The following is a 19,657-nucleotide window of genomic DNA, read 5'->3' as shown; positions in this document are numbered from 1 at the left end:
AGGCTGGAGTGCAGTGGCGCGATCTTGGCTCACTGCAACCTCCACCTTCCGGGTTCAAGCAATTCTCCCTCCTCAGCCTCCCAAGTAGCTGGGACTACAGGCGTGCACCACCATGCCCGGCTTTTTTGTATTTTTAGTAGAGATGGGGTTTCACCACATTGGCCAGGCTGGTCTCAAACTTCTGACTTCACGACCCACCTGCCTTGGTCTCCCAAAGTGCTGGGATTACAGGCTTGAGCCACCGCACCTGGCCTGGGCTAGGTCTTTAAAAGAAGATGAAAACGATTTGCTAGGCAGATCATAGAGGCCTTGTGCATCCAGCAAACTGCTGATTCTTCAGTCTGACTGGAACCCAACAGTCCTGGGACCAGGGCAACTGAGGGTCAGGCAGGAGAGATGGCAGACATCCCTACTGCTGTCCCTCATCCCTGGCTGGGGCTGGAGAACTGGCATTTCCACCTACTCCTCGCTCTTCTTGTTAAGGTTTGAGCGAGAGCACACAGCCCCTGGGCCCTGGTGTCTGAGCAGGGTGGGAGTAAGACACAGCTAGAAGACTTCTGCTATTTTTCTCTCTTTCAAGCAGTGGTGACACGTAGAGGGATGGAGGGCCTTTCAGAGAGAGGGGAGCCCCCAGGGAGGAGCAGGTTGGAGAAACGCTGATGGCATGTGGAGTTGGAGGGGCCTCTGAGGCCAGGTGTGGTTGGATCACCCAAGTGGCTTCAGCATGCCTGGCACATAGGAGGTGCTCAGTAAACACTTGCAGAATACATGAATAATCTACTTCCTGAGTAACCCTTAATGTCCTTGAAGGAGGAAGTGGAGGTGTCTGTGTGTGAGCCGCCTCCATCTCCAGGGACCCAGCAGAGAGAAGGGTGAACAGGAGGCCCCAGTAAACAACAGCAGGTGGCTCAAGGGCTCTGCTGCCAGGAAGCTGGGGCCACAAAGCCAGGTTGACCACCTTCTGTCCTCCGCCCACAGAGGCTCCAGCGGGAGAAGAAGCCCAATAACTTGAACGACACCATCAAGGAGCTGTTCAGAGTGGTGCCTGGGAACGTGGACCCCATGCTGGAGAAGAGGTCGGTGGGCTGCCGGCGCTGTGCCGTTGTGGGCAACTCAGGCAACCTGAGGGAGTCTTCTTATGGGCCTGAGATAGACAGGCACGACTTTGTGCTCAGGTGAGTGCCAGACCCTCTCCCAAGCCCACTGTGCTGCACCCAGGGGCCCCTTGGAGCTATAGGAAGCATCTTGGCTCAGGCAGGCAAGGTTCAGTCCTGGTGTCTCTGGACTTACCTAGGGACCCCAGGCTCCACACTGCACCCCCTAGGCCTCAGATTCCCCACCTCTGCATTATTGCAGGACGAGAATGGACTAGAAGGGCCTCTGCGTGCGGAGAAGCCATACGTAGGAGGTCCCGCGTTGTTGGAAGCTTGGCACGTGGAGGCCTGGGGAGAGAGCAAAATTAATGTGAGGACTCTTAAATCTTTAAAATTCATCCCCATGTTGTAATCTAGGCCATAATAAAACCACATCTTTTATGTAAAATGTATTTTTCCCTGTCACCAAGTGAAATAGATATTCCAGGAAGATGACCCAAGTCTGTCCTGAGTCTCTTGCCATTCCCACCACACCACTCATAAGTGCTCCATGCTGAGAAGTGCAGGGGTGGGGGCCGGCCATCCCCAGCAGCCTTCTAGAATAGTCTCTGCTGTCTGTGATTCCTGACTTTAGTCCTTAGACCACTTACCTGCCTCTTGGAGCCTCAGTGTACCAAGTGTCCCACGGGAAAGTCCATGGTAAGGATCAGAGTCAGGTTTCCTTGACTGCAAATATAGGGCTTTGGAAATACCCTTTGACTGAGATTGTCTGTGACAGGCAGGCAGCGGTGGTGATAGCTAGACTCCCTTGAGGTCACGAAAGAGAGAAAAATAGCTGAAGCCTTCTAGCTGTGTCTTCATTGTCTCTATTTTACAGAGGAAAAGGAGGAGGCCCGGGGAAGGCAGATGACACCCCTGAGGTCACACTGGAGGCTCAGTGTCTCTCTCGGAGAGCTCAGGCTGAGAACGGGTGCCCATGCTACAAGACTCAACTTTCTGCCCTTCTCTCCCAGGATGAACAAGGCGCCCACGGCAGGGTTTGAGGCTGATGTTGGGACGAAGACCACCCACCATCTGGTGTACCCTGAGAGCTTCCGGGAGCTGGGAGACAATGTCAGCATGATCCTGGTGCCCTTTAAGACCATCGACTTGGAGTGGGTGGTGAGCGCCACCACCACAGGCACCATTTCCCAGTGAGTCCCCCCTGTGGCCAACTCACTGCTCCCCTCCCTGCAGTGACACCCTGTCCCCCAACCCTGCCGTGGTCCTGCTGTGCCTCCACCGGGGTGCCTCCCTCCACCAGCCTCCTCCGGCACACACAAGCCCAGTTCCCGTGGCTGCCTCCCCGACTGTTCCAACTCTTCCCTCCCCATCACTTAACAAACCACAAGCTTTCGTGTCCTCTTGCTAACAATGCCCGAAGGGACCTCCACGCACCCTGGAGACTCTTCGGGAAGGGGCCGCCGCTAGAAAGGGTCGGCACCTGTGAGTTCTGCCTCTCTTTATTTCTGAAGTGCAGCCTGACAGATAACAGCACCTTGCTTTTCAAACGTACGTGAGCCTGGCCAGGTGAGGGTTCCTAAGAAATGAGGGATGGGGAGTACAGGTGCAGCCTGGGCCCCTCCCCAGGGCAGGCAGCGCTGAGCAAGGCAGCTGTGGCTTCCCTGACAATCAGGAACCTGGTTTCCTGAGCAGGCACCGCACGTGGCACTCGGCACATAGTATCTCAATTAATCCTCACAATAGCCGTTATCATTAACTCCATTGTCCCAGTGAGGACTCTGGAGCTCGGCCAAGCACCTTGCCCAGGATTGAACTCCACACAGAGCCTGTGCTCTTCATCTAACCCTGACTGAAGGCAAGTGCTTTGATGTCCAGATTTCCACAAGCCGTCTTGTCTTTGGCCAGGTTTTCTGGGAACAGAGCCAGCCCCGGGATGTGGGTGCAGGAGACAGTGGGGCTGTGCCCTCAGGAGACCAGGGGTGAGGGAGGCAGACCAGGGTGGGGCGGGGTGGGAGCCAGGTCTGGGTGTGGCTCAGCTGCAGTCTCCTCCGGGAGCAGGAATCACACCCGTGGGACCAGCTTTGACACCTTTGCACTCGGGGTGCATGCAACCGCCCAGCTGAGAAAGGGGCAGCCGCGGGTCTCACCAGCCAGTGCCCCAGCTCGGCAGGGGTGCTCTGGCCCTGAGAGGTGGAGGCACCACGGCCCCCACTCCATTCCTTAAGGCTGTGCTTGGAGCAAGTCCTCACCTTTTTGGGGAATAGGGGCCAAAACCCAGCAGAATGTCCTCAAATTAGGCAAGGCCACCCTCTGGTGTCTATCGGGGGTTGCTGTGGGCAGGGGGTTTCTGTGGCTGGGGTAGGGAGGTGGGGGTCCCTGAGGGAAGGTGTGGGGGTCCCTGAGGGAAGGTGTGGGGGGCAGGAGAGGCTACGCCTGCTTCATTCTCTAGTCACTACCCCCAGAGCTGCGTGCCCAGGTTCCTGGGCCTGTCTCCTGCCCCATTAACCAGCTTCTCTTTCTCCAACTGCAGCACCTACGTCCCGGTTCCTGCCAAGATCAGAGTGAAACAGGATAAGGTGAGTGGAGGCCCCAGCCCCTTTGTTCTAAGTTCAGGCTTCCTCATCTAAGGCTCTGCTCTCAGGTACGGCATTGAGTTGCAAGACAGCCCCCAGATCCCCAGGCTGCTGGAGGTAGCATCTCCCACTTAGCTAGCGCCCTGGGGGAAGAGGTCAAACACTGGGAGAGATTCTCAAAGCGGGATCCCCCGGGCCAGCAGCATCACTCGGGAGCTTGTCGCAGATGCACATCCTCAGACCCGTCTCGAACCTACTGATCAGAAACCCTGGCCGCCCCCACATTCTGGTTTTAACATGTTCTCCAGGGACCCCTATGCACGCTGTGGTTTGTGAATTACTCTCAAAACCAGGCCTCACCTCCTGCCTCTCCATCTCTTTCCATGTCTGCATCTTCCCCAGCAGGCCCCTGGCATGAGGCTGGCCAAGAGATGGGCAGAGGGCAGAAGAAGGAGGGAAGTGAGGTGCCTACCACACTGGCCTTTTGCATACTCTTATCAAACTGAGATAGGCTCAGAAAGGTCAGGAAACTTGCCCAGAGACACACAGCTAGTTCGGGATAAGGGTAGAATTGAAGACTTCCTGTGCCTCGAGCACCTGGCCCTTTGCATTGGGCTGTGCTGCCTCAGGGAAAAGGCCACTATGTGTCTGTACAGGGTGGGGTTGGTGGAAAGGACAGCCTCCTAGAGTTGGGAGGAGGCCACACTGAGAGGGGAATGGTTTACCAGAGGTCCACAGAATCCACCCTTCCAGTCCATTCCAAGGGGCTGGAGTTTGGCTTTCTGGACATACACGCCCTCTCCTGCCTGAGAAGTTCCTTTCATTGTCCTCAAGGCCGGCTTTGGGTGAGGAACCAAGGTCAAGCCTGATACCGGCCCCTCCCAGCTCAGCCACTGCCGGCTGCGTGACATTGGGCAGCTCACTTAGCCTCTCTGGGCTTCAGTTTTCTTATCTGTAGCAGGAGGAGAGGGAAACCTGGGACATGAGGTCATTTTAAGGATTGGTGATGATTCCAGCCATCATCAGGTGGTTTGGTGCTTATGTCCTCACTCATTGACAGTGTCTGGTCCCACGTCACGCTGTTCCCTGGAGCCCCCTTCTCCTGAGCAGTCTCCTGTCTCACTCCTTGGCCTCCTTGGGTTTTTCTGTGTGTCAGCTCAGCGATCCTCCTCACACGGTCCTGTAGGGCCCTTCTCTGCATCACTGCTCTCCATAGCACTTATTAGCTCAGCACCTCTGTCTCTTACTGATGTGGATGAGTGTCCATCTTTCCCACGAGCGTGGAGGCCCACGAGTGCAGGGGTATCCGTCAGGCTCACGGCTGTGCCTCCATGGCCGCAACAGTGTGTGTGTCTGATAGGCGCTCCATGTCCTTTGCCCACCGGAACTCACTAAGGGCCATGTCTTCCCATCCCCGCAGATCCTGATCTACCACCCGGCCTTCATCAAGTATGTCTTTGACAGCTGGCTGCAAGGGCACGGGCGGTACCCATCTACTGGCATCCTCTCGGTCATCTTCTCAATGCACGTCTGCGATGAGGTATGCCACCCTCCCCCTGCCCGCAGGGCTGCCCAGAGGACAGAGCTCACCGTCCTGTGTTCCCAAGAGAGGGCAGGGAGAGAGGGAGGGCAGGTAGACCTGGCCTGCCTCTTCCAGAAGCTCGGATTCTCTGTCTCTGTGTCAAGGCTTGCAACGTGTGTCTCCCAGGGTGTTTTAGTGAGTAACAGTGCTCTATGAGAAAGTTCTCGGGAGCAAGAGTTCTGGCACATTCTGTGTGAGTGCCCAGGACCATGGCGGTGGAAGCTCAGCTCAAGCAGCAGATTCCGGATACAGGAGCGGATTCTCATAGTGAGAATTGTCTAAGGCTGTGGTTCTCAATCCCACTTACTCCTTAGAATCATCTGTGGGTCTAAGTTCCAGCACCCAGGCCACATCCTGGCCCAATTTTTCCAGAATTAATGGAGCCAGGCCCCCATGGGTTCCACCGTCTGCCGACATTGAGAACTAGTGATCTCGAGAAGCATGCCTTTCCCTTCCGACGTCCTTCACCGTCTACCAGGCTGTGTTCGGGTTTCCACCGATGCTCTGAGAGGCCTGCTGCCGCCCCAGGAAGAGGAGCAGGAGGGCGGGTCACACAGCCCCCACTTCCTCCCTGACCCTGGGTTCAGGCAGGGCCCTCCTTCTTGTCTCATCCAGCCCAGCCCCAGCCCCACCTGCCTGGTGCCTGGTGGAAATCCCAGGAAGGGGTCAGAGGCATTGCAAGGCAGGTCCCCAGGCTCGGCCCTGCCCTGGTGTTCCCAGGTTGCAACGTGGGTGCCCCTGTCATTTCCCCACCCCACCCACCTCCAGCCAGCTGGTCCCAGACCCTTGCTTGGGTTTTTGCTCAGAGCCCTTTCTCCCACCGTGCCCACCTGTTTGGCCCTAATGTACCTGCCCTGGAGCAGGCCACGTCCATGTTGCATTTCCTTAGAAAGCCACATATGGCATGGAGCTGTCCTCTGTCCCCTCTTTGTCCCCACCCCTCCAATCTGTCTTGCACGCTGCAGTGCATAGCACATCCTCTCCCTGGAAACCCCTCCGTGTGATTCCTTCCAGTCATCTTGTACTGATTTTCCAAGACCCGGCCCACATGCCACCTCCTCTGAAGAGCTTCCTCTGACTTCTCAGGGCATGAGCCCCTCCCTCCTCTGTGCTGTGGGAGCCCTGAATTTAGCCCCAGTTCCAACAAGCATCACTCAGTGACTCCAAGAAGCTATAAGCCCCAAGGCTGCTTCCCCCAGCAGCTGCCCAGCTGGCATCTGATCAAGCTCTGCCTGAACTTCAACACAGCCAGTAGGGTGCTGGGCTCAGAACAAATGCACAGCATTTGTCATGTATGTGAAAGGCCTGGCCTAGTGGCCATGAGGGCGCCTGGACCAGATGAATGTTGGCCGCAGAGAAGAAAGGGATCAGCCCTGCCCTCTGCCTCAGTGCAATTGTGATTCTTGGACCCATTTTCCAGATGAGGAAAGTGAGGCTCCAACAAGTGATTTCACATGCCCAGAGCATCATGGAGTGGCAGAGCTGGGATTTGGGGCAGCTTGCTTGGCCCCAAAGTCCTGCTTTCCTTCCACTCTCTTCCATTCCACGGGCTCCTTCCTATTGCTTCCCTCTGTAGCTCCTCGATTCTGGAAGAATAGGTTGCCCTTGCTGCAGAGTTAAGACCCGGGCTCTGAGACCACCCACATGCAGTCATTTCTCAGGGTGCGTCTGGCATTGGACCTGAGCTTTACTTAACTTGCATTTGCTTCACCAAGCCTCTGAGAGTTCCAGGAACGTAGAGAAGGGTTTTAATGAAGGGTTAGTCTGAGTCCTTGGAAATGCTGTTTATGGTCCTGTGGGATTCCAGGAACGCCTACAGGCTTCCTTTCTCGAAGGTGCCACCGGCAGCCCTGCTGTCTGGTTCTCATCTTTGCTTTGCCCCCACAGGTGGACCTGTATGGCTTCGGGGCAGACAGCAAAGGGAACTGGCACCACTACTGGGAAAACAACCCGTCCGCCGGGGCTTTTCGCAAGACGGGGGTGCATGACGCAGACTTCGAGTCTAACGTGACGGCCACCTTGGCCTCCATCAATAAAATCCGCATCTTCAAGGGGAGATGACGCAGTGAAGGGTTGAGGATGGACGCGCTGTCACACCTCTGCGTTTCCAGCCCCAGCATCTTGCCGGAGCCGTTCCATCCCGGAGCTTGGAGGGGCAGCCCCAGGTGTGTGCCCAGGCACCGCTCACAGCCTCTTGCACCCAGCCATTGGCAGCATCTATTCAGCAAGGTCACTAAGTTCTGCCAGCGTGGCAGGGCATGTCTCGGAACCTGTCTTGAGTGGGGACAACGTCCCCCCACCGCTGCCCCAGAGCTGGGGAGGCGCTGGGAAAGGTTCACCCTCCACACACTAAAATCATTTTAGCTCCTGGAGCGAGCTTGGGGAACAAATGTGGAAGACGCCTATATTCTGAGACAGGACAGTTTCCCAGGAAGATGGGCAGAGACCTGAGTGGCGATTATGTCTAGCACACAGACATGCCAGGCGGTGTTGGCACTCGGGGCAAGATGCCGCCGTTCTTTGCACGAAGCCTGGCCTCTCGCTTGGCGTGATAACCCTGTCATCTTCTTCCCAAAACTCATTTATGAGCCACCAGAGGCTCCTACCCCAAAGATTTTCACAGAAACTGGAGGCCGGGTGCCGTGGCTCACACCTGTAATCTCAACACTTTGGGAGGCCGAGGCGGGAGGATCACTTGAGCCCAGGAGTTCAAGACCAGTCTGAGCAACATAGTGAGACTCCTGTCTCTACAAAAATTAAAGATTTAAAAAAATTAGCCAGGCATGGTGGCACACACTTGTAGCCCCAGCTACTAGGGAGGCTGAGGAGGGAGGATCTCTTGTGCCCAGAAGTTTGAGGCTGCAGTGAACTGTGATCACACCACTGCACTCCAGCCTGGGCAACAGAGTGAGACCCTGTCTCTGAAAAAAAAAAAAAAAAAGGAAAAGAAAAAAAAAAACCAAACTTGGCGCCGTGTTTCTGCCTCCTGCAGATACCTCTTCCCAAGCAGATGTTCCTTTGAGTAGTCCATCTCGTGGTTCTAATCGTGGCGAGAGCGGATCTGACCACTTCCATGTGCCTTTGTATTTGGGAAAGAAAAGCATGCACGGGCTGAAATGAAACAAAAGCCCTTACTTGGGAAAAGGGACCCCCACCAGCGGCCCTGCTTGCTTTCTGGCTGGGAACATCTTTTCTGGTTTCCTGAGCCAGCACCTGAATTGGAACAAAGCTCTGAGGATATTCAACAGCACCCAGCAGCGCGTCAGAATGGAACGTACATTCTCATTCTCAAGACTCTTCAATAGGGTGCCCGCAACCTCCAAAGCCACACAGGAGGCTGCCAGCAGCATTTTCCCCGAGGGCCTGAGCTCAGGGGCAAGTCCCTGCTGGCCATCTTGGGGCTGTCACTGGGGGTCTGGGCCAAGGATATCCCAGGAATGGTGACTGCCACATACCTCATCTTACTCCCCAGCTATTCTCCTTTCCTTGTTAGCCTTCCTGATTATTTATTGATTCTTTTTTTTAATTCAACTGACATTGTTGCACCCTGGCTCTTTTGGTGGTCCTGGCGTTTTAATGAAGCTTGCCTCACCCAGTAGCTGGGAAACGGGGGTGGGCTTAAGGGGGGTTTGTAGGAGTCCTCAGACGTGGGATATTGTGGGTATCTAGGGCTTGGATGGTTTGTGGAATGTCCTCAGCATCCTCCCATTCCAACCCAACCTTCCTTCTTCCTCATTGTGGACTTGGATTTCTTCTCAGGCTAGGAGTCTCTAAAACTCTGTGAAACCTTACTGCTGCTGGGTGGGGAGTGGAGAGTAACAGAAATGTGGGAAACAGTGATTGTTGGCTCCAGTTACTAATGTTTAAGCAGGAAAACCACTTTTCTTGTTGAAAATATCCCTGAAAAGGCCGCTGCTGCTTTGAGGAGGCGTGACTTTTTCCTGGTGGAATGTGACGGAGGCATGGGCCTGTGCTCCCAGTCTCAGGGGAGCCGCCTGTGCACACGGGGAGGGAGGAGCCTGGGGACACCAGTCATGGGTCACAGGTAGCTTCAGGCCATTCACAAGAGCCCCCAGAAGTTGCATGCCAAGTTTGGTTTTTTCCCTGAATCTCTACTTAAGAGCATTTTTCTGGAGAGAGGGTCTATAGCTTTTATCAGATTCTCAAAGGTTCAGAATGGGGAATGTGTTCAACAGAAAACCTGTTTCAGCTTTAAAATCCTCCAAAACTTTTAAGATTTTTTTTTTTTTCTGAGAAAGGCTGGTAAATCGCTGAGTCGTCATTCAGAACATACAGCCTCGAAGGGCAGAGTTCACAGCCATATATGAGGTGAAGAACTCAGCAAACGTTTGTTGAGTGACTGAGTGACTGCAGGGGCAGACTCCAGATCATCAGACACTGAAACAGAGAGTGATGCTATCTCCTGAACTCTTCCCTTTCTCCTAAAAGCTGAGTCTATACAGGGATGGCAGGCTCGGGCTGAGCAATCGACTTCTCTGGGTCTTGCCGTATAAGAATAGGTCCCTGGATATGAAGAGGCGTCTGTGTCTGAGCCACATGCTGCCTGGGTCGATGGCCTGGTCTCCGTCTGGTCTCCCCGTCTCCCACTAGGATGGTCAAGCTGTGAGATCTCTTCCAGCCTCCAAATCCAGCTCTCCCGTTATACTGATGAGAAAATCAAGGCCACATTGCAGCTGGCTGGGGAGTGGAGAGTGATTGGTGACTCTAGTTACTGATGTTTAATCAGAAAAACCACTTTTCCTGTTGAGCACATTTGCTAAAAGGCTGCTGCATAGGGAGGTGTGGCCTTTTCCTGGTGGAGTGTGAAGGAGGGAAGTGACGGGCAGCGTGCACTGTCTGGGACAGATAGCAGAAGTCAGAGTTTGAGCAGAAGTAGGGTGTTACCGGCACTATGCTGAAATTGTCTGGAGGCGGGCTTCCCAGCAAGTCTCCATTCAGCATCTGGAAAGAGTGTAACCAGAGCGGAGGCTCTGACTCTCCTGGGCTCTCTCAGCACCGAGCTCTGTCCGCAGGCCGCCTCGGTGTCCTCTCATGCCCTCCCGTGCAGGAGACCACATTTCTCTTTCCCATAGCCCAGCAGATAGCTCTTACGTTTCATTGGCTTAGCAATGGGCACTTCATGGAATAAAAACCAGTTGTTCCAGCCAGAATTAAATGCACCAGTTTGGCTCAAACCAACTGGAACTCATCCCTGGGGTGAAGGTGGCTGGGAATTAGACAAGAGTATGTGTTAGCCAGAGGGCAGTATGCATGCTGTCAGTAGGAGTACGACGAGCACTCGTGCCGGGCAGGCAGTGGCAGGGGCTCCCGCAGGCCACTGAGTCCCAGCCCACAACTCTTTCTACTCTGCAGACAGAGAGAGTTCCTTGGAGACTGGCCCTGCATTCACGCAGGGAACAGAGGGGTCCCTGCCTGCAGCACCCAGCGCTGAACCTGAAGCTGCAAAGATAGGCTGATGAAGTGGCCCATGAGGTGTCAGCAACATTCCAGCCCCCTGGGTCTCCCCAGTGAGTCAGGGCACTGATTTGCTCTAGCTGGAGCTACGTGCACCTCCCCTCCCCTCAGCCACCTTTTAGGGGAGAAAGGAGGGCAGATTTATAACCTCTGGTTCTCTGCAAGGATCCTGGGCTGGAAGAAAGTTCATAAATGGATGAATGCCTTTTAAAACTCTGGCTTTTCCAAACATCATTCAGCAAAGCATTTGGTTAGGCTTAGAGAGAAAAGCTAGATATGAGAAAATAGAACATAAAATAGGGGGAAAAAACAGAAGGTGGAGAGGGCAGTTAAGATCTGGGTGATTCTTTAGGGAAAGGGCTGGTTGGGAGGCTTTGATGGAATCTCATTCTCTGCCGTGGCCAGAAGGTGGTGCTAGAGGCCAGTCCCACCTGGATGTGACTGGCCTCTTGGCAAAGGTGGATTAAAACCACAAAGAACATTTAGAACGGGTATGTTTGCTTTAGTCTGAAAATAAATAAAAAGGAAACCAAAAGAACTCTCTCTCCCTCCCCTGGCTAGGATCAAAAAGGCCGTGTGCAGGGAAGCCCAAGCCTCAAGGGGCCACTGTCCAGCTAAAGATGCCTGCACACCAGCCATGCGCCATCAGGAGCCAGCACCTGTCCTCGCCCCTGAGAAGAGCCCCGGGGGTATCATTATATCCATTGTGGACATCTGGTTTGCAGCAAATGTGGCCACATGCCATCAGGATTATCCTGCCCTGTGAACTGGGCTAGCCAGTTTGGAGATAGAGTCAGCCTCCCCATTTTTGTTTGTCATGAAAACACCAGCTCCTGCACCTCTGGGGTGCTCCCTGACACCTGTGCAAAGAAAAGGAGGAAGACTTAGAAGAAAAGGCAGAGACAGGCAAGGCAGCATCTCACAGCTTGTCAGGATCAGGGCATTACTGACTTTTTTTTTCTTACCAAAAGAGCACTGAATTTCCTATGGGCGGTGAGCCACCTTTACACCTCCTGTTCTCCCTCCCAGCCCATCAGGCGATCCCATCATCCAGCCTCATCACTCAGCTTCTTCCTAGTGGAAAACTGCCATTGGTCGCACGTCCTGAGCTGGGGGACGTCAGCTTTAACCCTAGCCTGTGTCAGGGCCTCCCCCTTCAGCCCCCGCCCCTTAGGGTGATCGCGGGTTCCTTCCCTTCCTCCTGCACAATCGCTTCCCTTCACTGAATTCCCTTCAAAGCCAAAGTTTCTTGAGCACTTTTTCCTGTGTGCAGTCTTGTGTGTTTGGCTGTTGGTGTTTTAAAATTTGCTTTCTATTCCCCCTCGCCTCTCTCCACGTTGTTGCGCAGCTGAGCACTGGTTGGGATGCATTCAAATAACGTTAGCAAGATCCTGCTTTCCTCAGCCCCCGCTCTGTTTTATTTATTGTTTAATATTTCCAATGATCCAAATCAAAGTGAATAAACAAAGAGCTATTTTATCGTTTGGGTGTGTTTGTTGTTTTCCTACAAGGGTCGTGCATTTGCGCTGCCTTCAACCCTCCAGCTCAGAGGGCCTACTGGGTTGGCGTCACCACTACCGAAAGGCCAGAATTCAGGATACAGAGGAGAGCCCCAGCGAAGGCCTTGGAGAGGCCTCTTCTCAAGCCCAGGAGTGCCGTGCCCTGCTGTGTGACTGGCAAGTCACCTAAGTTCTCTGAACCTCAGCTGCCTGCCTCATGTGTCAAATGGGCGTGACAACACTGGCCATCAGAGGGGATGTGAGATTAAAAACAAAAGCATCTCAAGAGGCCCAGTAGACATGCACCACCTGCTCGAACGTTTGCTGAGTCAATTCACCTTGGCCAGGGCCTGATACGGGCTGGGCTAGAGTCTGTTCTCCCCCACAGAGACAGGCACACCCAGGGATGGGCATGAGTTTGGTCCAAAGTTGGCACTAATCTCCCTTTAAAAAAAAACACTCAGAAACCCAATGTTGGGAGCCTGTAAGACAAAATCGGTATAAATAGTAGCCAGGCCTCCCAGTTTGTGTGGCACACAGTACCTCCCTGGGCGTGGTCTTTAACTCTCAGAACAGCCCTGCAGGCTGGTGCATGGCTGAGGGTGGAGGTGGGTTCACAGCAAGGCGTCTCTCTCCAGTCCTGGGCCTCCTGTCTGCCCTGCTGCCTCCCTGCCACTCTGTGCTTAGCAAGGATGTTTCCTGAATCATTTGAGACACTGGGGGGATCTTCTGAGGGCAGCCCCCAGTGGCAGGATGGGGCAAAGATTCACACAGAGGCTCTGCAGCCAGGCCGCCCTGGGTCCTACCTATTAGCTGTGTGAGTCTGAGCAAGTAACTTAACCTCTCTGCCTGATCTCATGATGGATACGTTTGGTATGATATAATACCTCTGTATCCATACACGTAGAGAATTAAATGAGTTAACATACGCAAAAGGCTTACGACAACAAATGTTAGTTATTAGTACGTCAGACACAGGAGCAGAGAAGGAGCTGTTTGCAAGACTGAAATGGACAGCAAGGTTCTGCTGGGGAGCCGGGTCTGTTTCTCTCCCTCCCCCCATGCCTCTGTCCTGCTCCTGCCCCCTGCCACGGGCCTTCATGCTGCCCCTGTATCTTCTCTAAGTTGTTTCCTCTACTCTAGAGTTCCCTTTCCTCCTTGTCCCATCACTTCTCTGTCCTCTCCCTACAGGGCCCTGCCGTCATCTGGCGCTAACACGTGCTCCCACCCCTCCATTCTGTGGAAGATACAGCCTCCCCCAGATTCACTCCTGGTTGGCCTCACATCACAGCTGCAATGTGGATCAGTGGCCACGAGGTGGTGCCATGCTGCAGTCGGCCCCGCCGCCCACTTTTCCAGGCCAGCTCTGCAGGGCTCCAGTGCCTGGCCGCCCTGTCCTGCACATCACACCCTGGCCTCAGGCTAGAGCCCATGGCCAGGGAAAGAAATCGTCAGGGCCCTCCTTGGAGAGCCCTGAGGGCCTAAAGGCATTCCTCCAGGACGCCCCGGCACCTGCCTGGATGCTGGGACCAGAGTCAAGGCCCATCTGCCTCTGCACTCCCACCCCTCCCCCAAATGCAGATCCTCCCAGGATTTGGCCTGGAAGCCCTGGGACATCCTAGGGATACCTGCCAGGCTGTTCCAAACGCACAGTTGGCCATCAACAAAAAGCGAGGGGACTAAAAATTCCTAGGTAGAACTTTCCATTTCCTCTTCACTTTCCCAGGATGTTTAAGGTGCACAGGGATTGAAAGGAGAGTGTGGCAACCCACTCTCCTTTGCTCATTCTCTACATTCAGCCATGGATGGTATTTCCCACCCATGCCCCCCCCCCCCCCGTTTTTCTTTTCTTTCTGGTTGTCGATGGCCCACAGTGACCGGGGTGAGCCTCAGAGGCTGCCATTTTGCCCCTGACTGTGAGTGAGCACCTCCCAGGTGCAGCCGTCCTCCCTGACCACAGCATCACCTAGCAGGGTAGGGGTGGGGAGGGCCCTGTCTTCCAGCGCCCAGTCACAGGGGCCTCCCCGCGTGTCCTCCCAATGCCTCTGGCAGCTGGTTTATTCACACAGGATTCACTGAAGGTCCTCATGCCACAAAAAAATAATTGTCTGTGTACCCTCAGAGGCTGCTCCCCTACTAGGGGACAGAGGCTGAGGCAAGTCCAGGAGGCCGATGCCCTAGCAGACCTGGACAGGAAATGTCTGTGATGCTCCAGACCTTCCTCGTCTGCTGGGGAAGGGCCAGCCCCTGCTGCTTCAGCTGTTTCATTCAAGGACTCTGGGGGTCATATTCAAACACCTGTGGGATATCACCCTGATGACATTCTCTATAGAAATGATGGTAACAATGTACCTATCTGCCCTGCCCCCTCCCTCCATCTGATGCCTGCCCTGGGCCCATCCTTTCCTGAAGAACCAGGTGAAGTTTCGTCCACGTGTCAGAGTCAAAGACCTCCTGGTCATTTTCAGCTGAAACTTGAGGTCTCCATAATTCGGCAAATTCCAGGTTACCTGCTTCTCAGAGATGCCAGCTGTTACATGCCCGTATCCTCCCAATATCTTGTGAGTGCTTGACTCCAATCCTACTGCTATAGACCGAATTGTGCCACCCCGACCCATGTGTATGTGGAAGCCCTAAGACCCTGTTGGGGTGGTATTTGGAGACGGGGCCTTTGGGAGGTAATTAGGGTTTGATGAAATGATAGGGGCTCTTATGATGAGGTTTGTGCCCTAGAAGAAGAGACCCCAGAGATTTCTTTGCCATGCGAGGCTGCAGTGAAAGGCAGCTGTCAGCAGCCAGGAGGAGGGGCCTCATGAGAACCCCGCCACGCTGGCTCCCTGACCCCAGACTGCCAGCCTCCAGAACTGCGAGAAAGTACATTTCTGTTTAAGTCACTGACCTATGGTATTTTTTTAATTGTAGCCCAAGCTGATTCACATGCCCACACTAACACTGTCACCATTTCATAGGGTGAGGCACCTCAGGCAGGTAAGAGACTTGGCCTCTTTGAGCCTTAGTTTCCTCCCTCCAAATATAGAAGTAATAATAATACCTGCCCTGAAAGTTTGCTGTAAGGTAGACTAATGACCCATGTCTGCCAAGTAGGGGACATGGAGTAGCGGGCCGCAGATGGTGGTCAAGGAGTGAGCTTGGTGCAGGGAACCAATTGCTCCCTCTCCCCAACTACCTAAGACCCCTGTAGAGGTGTCACCCTAAGCCCTCCAAGGATGGCAGCTCTGCCCTCCTCTGTTTCCCTTGGACATGCACCTCCTGCAGGTGGAAAAGACTCAGCTGACTGATCAGACCCTGGGGCCCTCAGCGCAGCCACCTCTCAGCTGAGCTTCTGAAAAGCAGAGGCTTCCCGTTTTCTGGGCCCCCACGTGGCTGCACGTGGCTCACCTTCCAGGCTGATGGGGCTGCTGCAAAGAGGAGGCTGTGTTTGGATACAGAAAGTCAGTTCAATTGGATGAGATACTGAAGAGGGATATTTTGCTGCAATTCTAAGCCACATGTTCCAATTCAGCTTGACTCAGAACACAGCTGCAGGTGGTTCCCGAATCAATCGCTCCATTAGCTCAGAGCCCGTCCTGAGGGTAAAGGGATCGAGGCCCTAAGACCCCAGCCAGTTGAGATAGAAACCTGGGCCTCGTCAGGCTATAGATCACGAAGCCCTGGGTTTGGATGTGGCCTGCAGGGAGTTGAATGAGATGGTCCAAGGAGCAAAATACAGGAAAGGAGGTTAGAAGCAGCAGCCAGGGAGGCCACAGGTCTCTGGCATCGCGGGGCCTCTGAGGCTATAGCAAGGTCACTTCAAGGAGACTGAGGCCTCGCCCTGGTGACGCCTGTCCCCAGAGGTGGTGAAGTGTCACCATGCATGACCTGGGTGAGAGCAGGCTCTCTTTGCGATGGAGGTGGAAACTAGGTGGGAATCGCCTAAGAGCTACGAAGACCCGTGTATAAGGAGCGAGTAGGGCACTCCAGCAGTGTGCCAAGAGGGAAGGGCTGTGCAGGGCACTCCAGCAGTGTGCCAAGAGGGAAGGGCTGTGCAGGGCGGGCACAGGGTTAGAGGAGAAGGTCACATATTTGAGGAAGGCTGTTTTGACTAGCAGCAGAGACTACAGCCGACTTAAATGCTGTCCAGAAGGAGCCAGTAGAGAGAGGAAGATGCAGCAGAGAGAAGGAGGGTGGAGCAGGGCTCTCGAGAGGGAAATGGCATGGAGGGATCCCCGCTTCCATCACAAGAGGATGGTGAGGCGCCGGGGTGGGGACCCAGGCAGGGGCGGACAGCTTTAGCGGCACAAAGCTAAGGTCATTGCCATCTGATAGCTTCCTTTTCCCCTAGAGTTGGGGAGACAAAATGCTGAGCTGAGGCGAAGACAGGCGGAGAGAACAATTGAGGAACGTTTTCCCATGGACTGTGGGTCATCAGAGCAAATGACTGTGAGGACAGGCAGCTGGAGGCTGGGGTGGAGGGCTGGGTTGATGTTAGAGAGGATGCGTCTAGAGGGCCCCACCTGTGCACTCAGGTGTCTTTACTCAGCTGCTGCCTGGGTGCAGGGATGGAGGTGGGCTGCTGGCCTGCAGAGGGGGTGGAAGCTGAGTGAAAGAGGAAAGGCAGGAGAAGATGCAGACCCCGTGAGCGGATTCCTGTAGGTGTTAGGACACAGGGTCTTCCCAGGAACCACCTGGGGGCTGAGAGTCTGGGCAACCTGGGCACAAGGACTGCAAACAGTGGTTTCAAGATGGCACAGTTCCCAGTGATGGAGCGGGGCCCAGGGAGAGGCGGTGCAAGACATCCAGGGTCTCGGAGGGCAGGGGCTGCACGTGAGCTCCACAGGGACACCAGAGTCATGCCAGATAAGGGCACAGGTTGGGAAGAAACACCCTCCCTGATGTGCAAAACCCGCCATGAGTGAGGGAATGCAGGCAGCAAGATGGTGGGTGCTGGCAACAGGAAATTCGGAGCAGCGTGTGGCAGAGAAAGGTCCCAAACACCCACGTAGGCCCCGGAAGATGCAGACCTCACCCCAATGCTGCTGTCGGAGCCAAGTAAGAGAGCTGTGGGCTGGGATGTTGGCAGGGGACAGAGCCCCCAGGTTCATTGCGCTGGTCAGGCAACAGCCTGCCCCTTCACAGGCTGGTGACTCCCTGGGATGCCATGGTGCTGGGCACCTCCTGGCATACAGGGTACCCTAGGCAGATATCAGAACTCTCTCTTCTGAGCCCTCCGGAAGGTGTCTCGTAGAGCCAGTTGCCATGGGAAGTGGTATGTCCTGCGGACTTTTTCACATGCAGATACCCAGGCCCAGCTTCCGGTGGGCACCTAAATGCTCTGAGAACTTTCCTCCCACTTTTGTAAGTTTGGGATGGGCTTTTCTGAAGCTGTGTCCAAAATAGGGAACAATCGTTTGCATAGATTTGCAGGTGGCTGGAAGATTTCTTCCCGTTGTCGGCCACCCAAGGGGAGGGTATGACTGGGTCATGGACACCCATGGACAGCCACGGGCCCCAGCAGTCAAAGACCGGGGTTCATGCACAGACCCTCTCTGCAAACCAGGAACAGTGATTCCGGGCGTGTCTGCCTCACAGGACTGTGATAAGCGAATGTGCTTTATGTATATATTTCACTTGGCAAATACGCACTGAGGGCCACCGGGGCTGGAGATACAGAGACGGGCAAGAGAAGGTCTCTGCCACCAGAGGTGAGAGTTAACGGGGGACGGTCGGGCAGCCAGACAGCGGCAACTCCCATGAAAAAAAGGGGCTTGTGAATAATGACTGCGGCTGGCTCCCTTTCACACGCCGGCAACATGGGCTGAGTGCTTTACCTCCATTAAGCTCATTTAATCCTGCAACAATCCTGCCAAGAGCCATTGGTCTCTCGAGAGGGGAATTTAAAGAGGAAACTGAGCCTCACTCAAGGAGGTTAAGTGACTTGCCAAGAAGTTAGGGACGTAGCCAGAACTTAAATCGCGAGGGCTGGGGTTCCTGAGTCCTGGGTAAAGATTGCAAATGCGCCATAATCCGCAGGGGTGTGGGGACAGAGGACGGTGCTGCTCCAGGGCAAAGCACTTTGGGGATGAGTGCCCATGGCTGGCTCATGGCGACAGAGCTGGCCCAGCCCAACGGCCAGGTTTGTTCATTCGGACCTGGGCCAAGAGCGCCTGGTGACGGTGGCCACCAGAGGGCGCAACGGACCCACCTTCCACCGGATTCAACATGGGGTTTGGTCGGGAAGCAGACACAAACTGAAAAACCTCAAGGGAAAAGCCACACACCCACGTGTAAGGCGGAAACTTAAAAGAACTTGATCTTAGATAGTAACAAGGACAACACATTCCAGATGAGGAGATTAATCTCTGTCATCCAGCTAAGAAAATAGATTGAGAAGAGAAGTCTGTGTCCAGTTGGAAAATGTCAACGCCCCAAGCAAGGGTGTCTGACCAGCGGCCCACAGCTTCAAAGGGCCACCGGCTCCTGCCTGTCCAGACCTCCACACCTTGGCGTTTCTACCTGGCCTCCCTCTCCCACCCCTTCTCCTTGACTCTCCAGTGATTTTTTAGCTGTGTGACCAATGGGGAAAGCCTGACTTCTCTGAACCTTGGTTTCTTAACTTATAAATGGGTGTAAGGTGACATAGTGTATATTAAGGAAAGACAGCAGGCAGCCTTTTCTGAGTCCTTTCTGTGTGCCAAGCATTTCACACGCATTTTCTCCTTTAATTCTCACAACAGCCCCCATGAATGACACGGGGGTGGTGTCCACATGGAAGATCTGAGGCACAGAGACTGTTAGTTACGTGCCCGTAGCCACAGTTCATAACTGATCAACCAGGATTAAAAACCAGGTCTGAGTCTGTCTGGGCCAGGACAGAAGAGGCTGCTGCTACAATACTGACAAACCCCCCAATCCAACGACCTAACATGGAACAACAAAGGTTTCTTTATTGCCGGGTCAAAGTCTGATGGAAGTTGGAGTATCCTACATGAACCCTGCATGTGGAGGCTCAGGCTACCCAGCTGTTTTCATCTTGGGACAACGCCAACTTCGACTTCAGCATGTGCCCTTCAAGGTCACTGCACAATGGGAGAAGGACATAAAGGTGGCTTGCTGGCTCCTAACTCTCCACATGGAGTCGATACTTGTCGCTTTCATTCCGGCTCTGGAGCCCAAACCAGCTACGTTGTCCAATCAAAGCTGCAAGAAAACTGGAAGGTGCCTCGGAGCCTCTGGAACAGTGGAGGGACACTAACCAGCTCCCCTCGTGCCTCTCCTCGATATCACAGACCTGGCCATGGAGCCAGCTGGTAAGAGGCTCCTGGCGCTGCCCTTGTCAGTACTGAGTGAACACAGGCCGAGTGCTCCATTCTGCAGGCTCAGTGGAATGGACAGGCCAGGGCGGACCCTCAGCAGGGACTCCAGGGGACAGGA

At 54.4% G+C, this 19,657-nt stretch overlaps 1 protein-coding gene across 7 annotated transcripts in view; it reads left to right on the top strand.

Annotated features, from left to right (window-relative positions):
• ST3GAL1 (ST3 beta-galactoside alpha-2,3-sialyltransferase 1) overlaps positions 1-12,211 on the top strand; it is a 120,119-nt gene extending 107,908 nt beyond the window's left edge. For all 7 annotated transcript variants that reach the window (XM_023223556.3, XM_023223595.3, XM_023223577.3 and 4 more), the window contains 5 exons: positions 979-1,175; positions 2,108-2,287; positions 3,628-3,673; positions 5,091-5,210; positions 7,140-12,211. In XM_023223556.3, coding sequence (XP_023079324.1) covers positions 979-1,175; positions 2,108-2,287; positions 3,628-3,673; positions 5,091-5,210; positions 7,140-7,313 — 717 coding nt within the window. In that variant the 3' untranslated portion in view covers positions 7,314-12,211. The remainder of the gene's footprint in view (positions 1-978; positions 1,176-2,107; positions 2,288-3,627; positions 3,674-5,090; positions 5,211-7,139) is intronic.
• The last annotated feature ends 7,446 nt before the right edge of the window (positions 12,212-19,657 follow it).

The sequence above is a fragment of the Piliocolobus tephrosceles genome, chromosome 7 (assembly GCF_002776525.5).
Source record: "Piliocolobus tephrosceles isolate RC106 chromosome 7, ASM277652v3, whole genome shotgun sequence".
Lineage (NCBI taxonomy): Eukaryota > Metazoa > Chordata > Mammalia > Primates > Cercopithecidae > Piliocolobus > Piliocolobus tephrosceles.
This window is presented reverse-complemented; position numbering and strand designations above follow the sequence as displayed.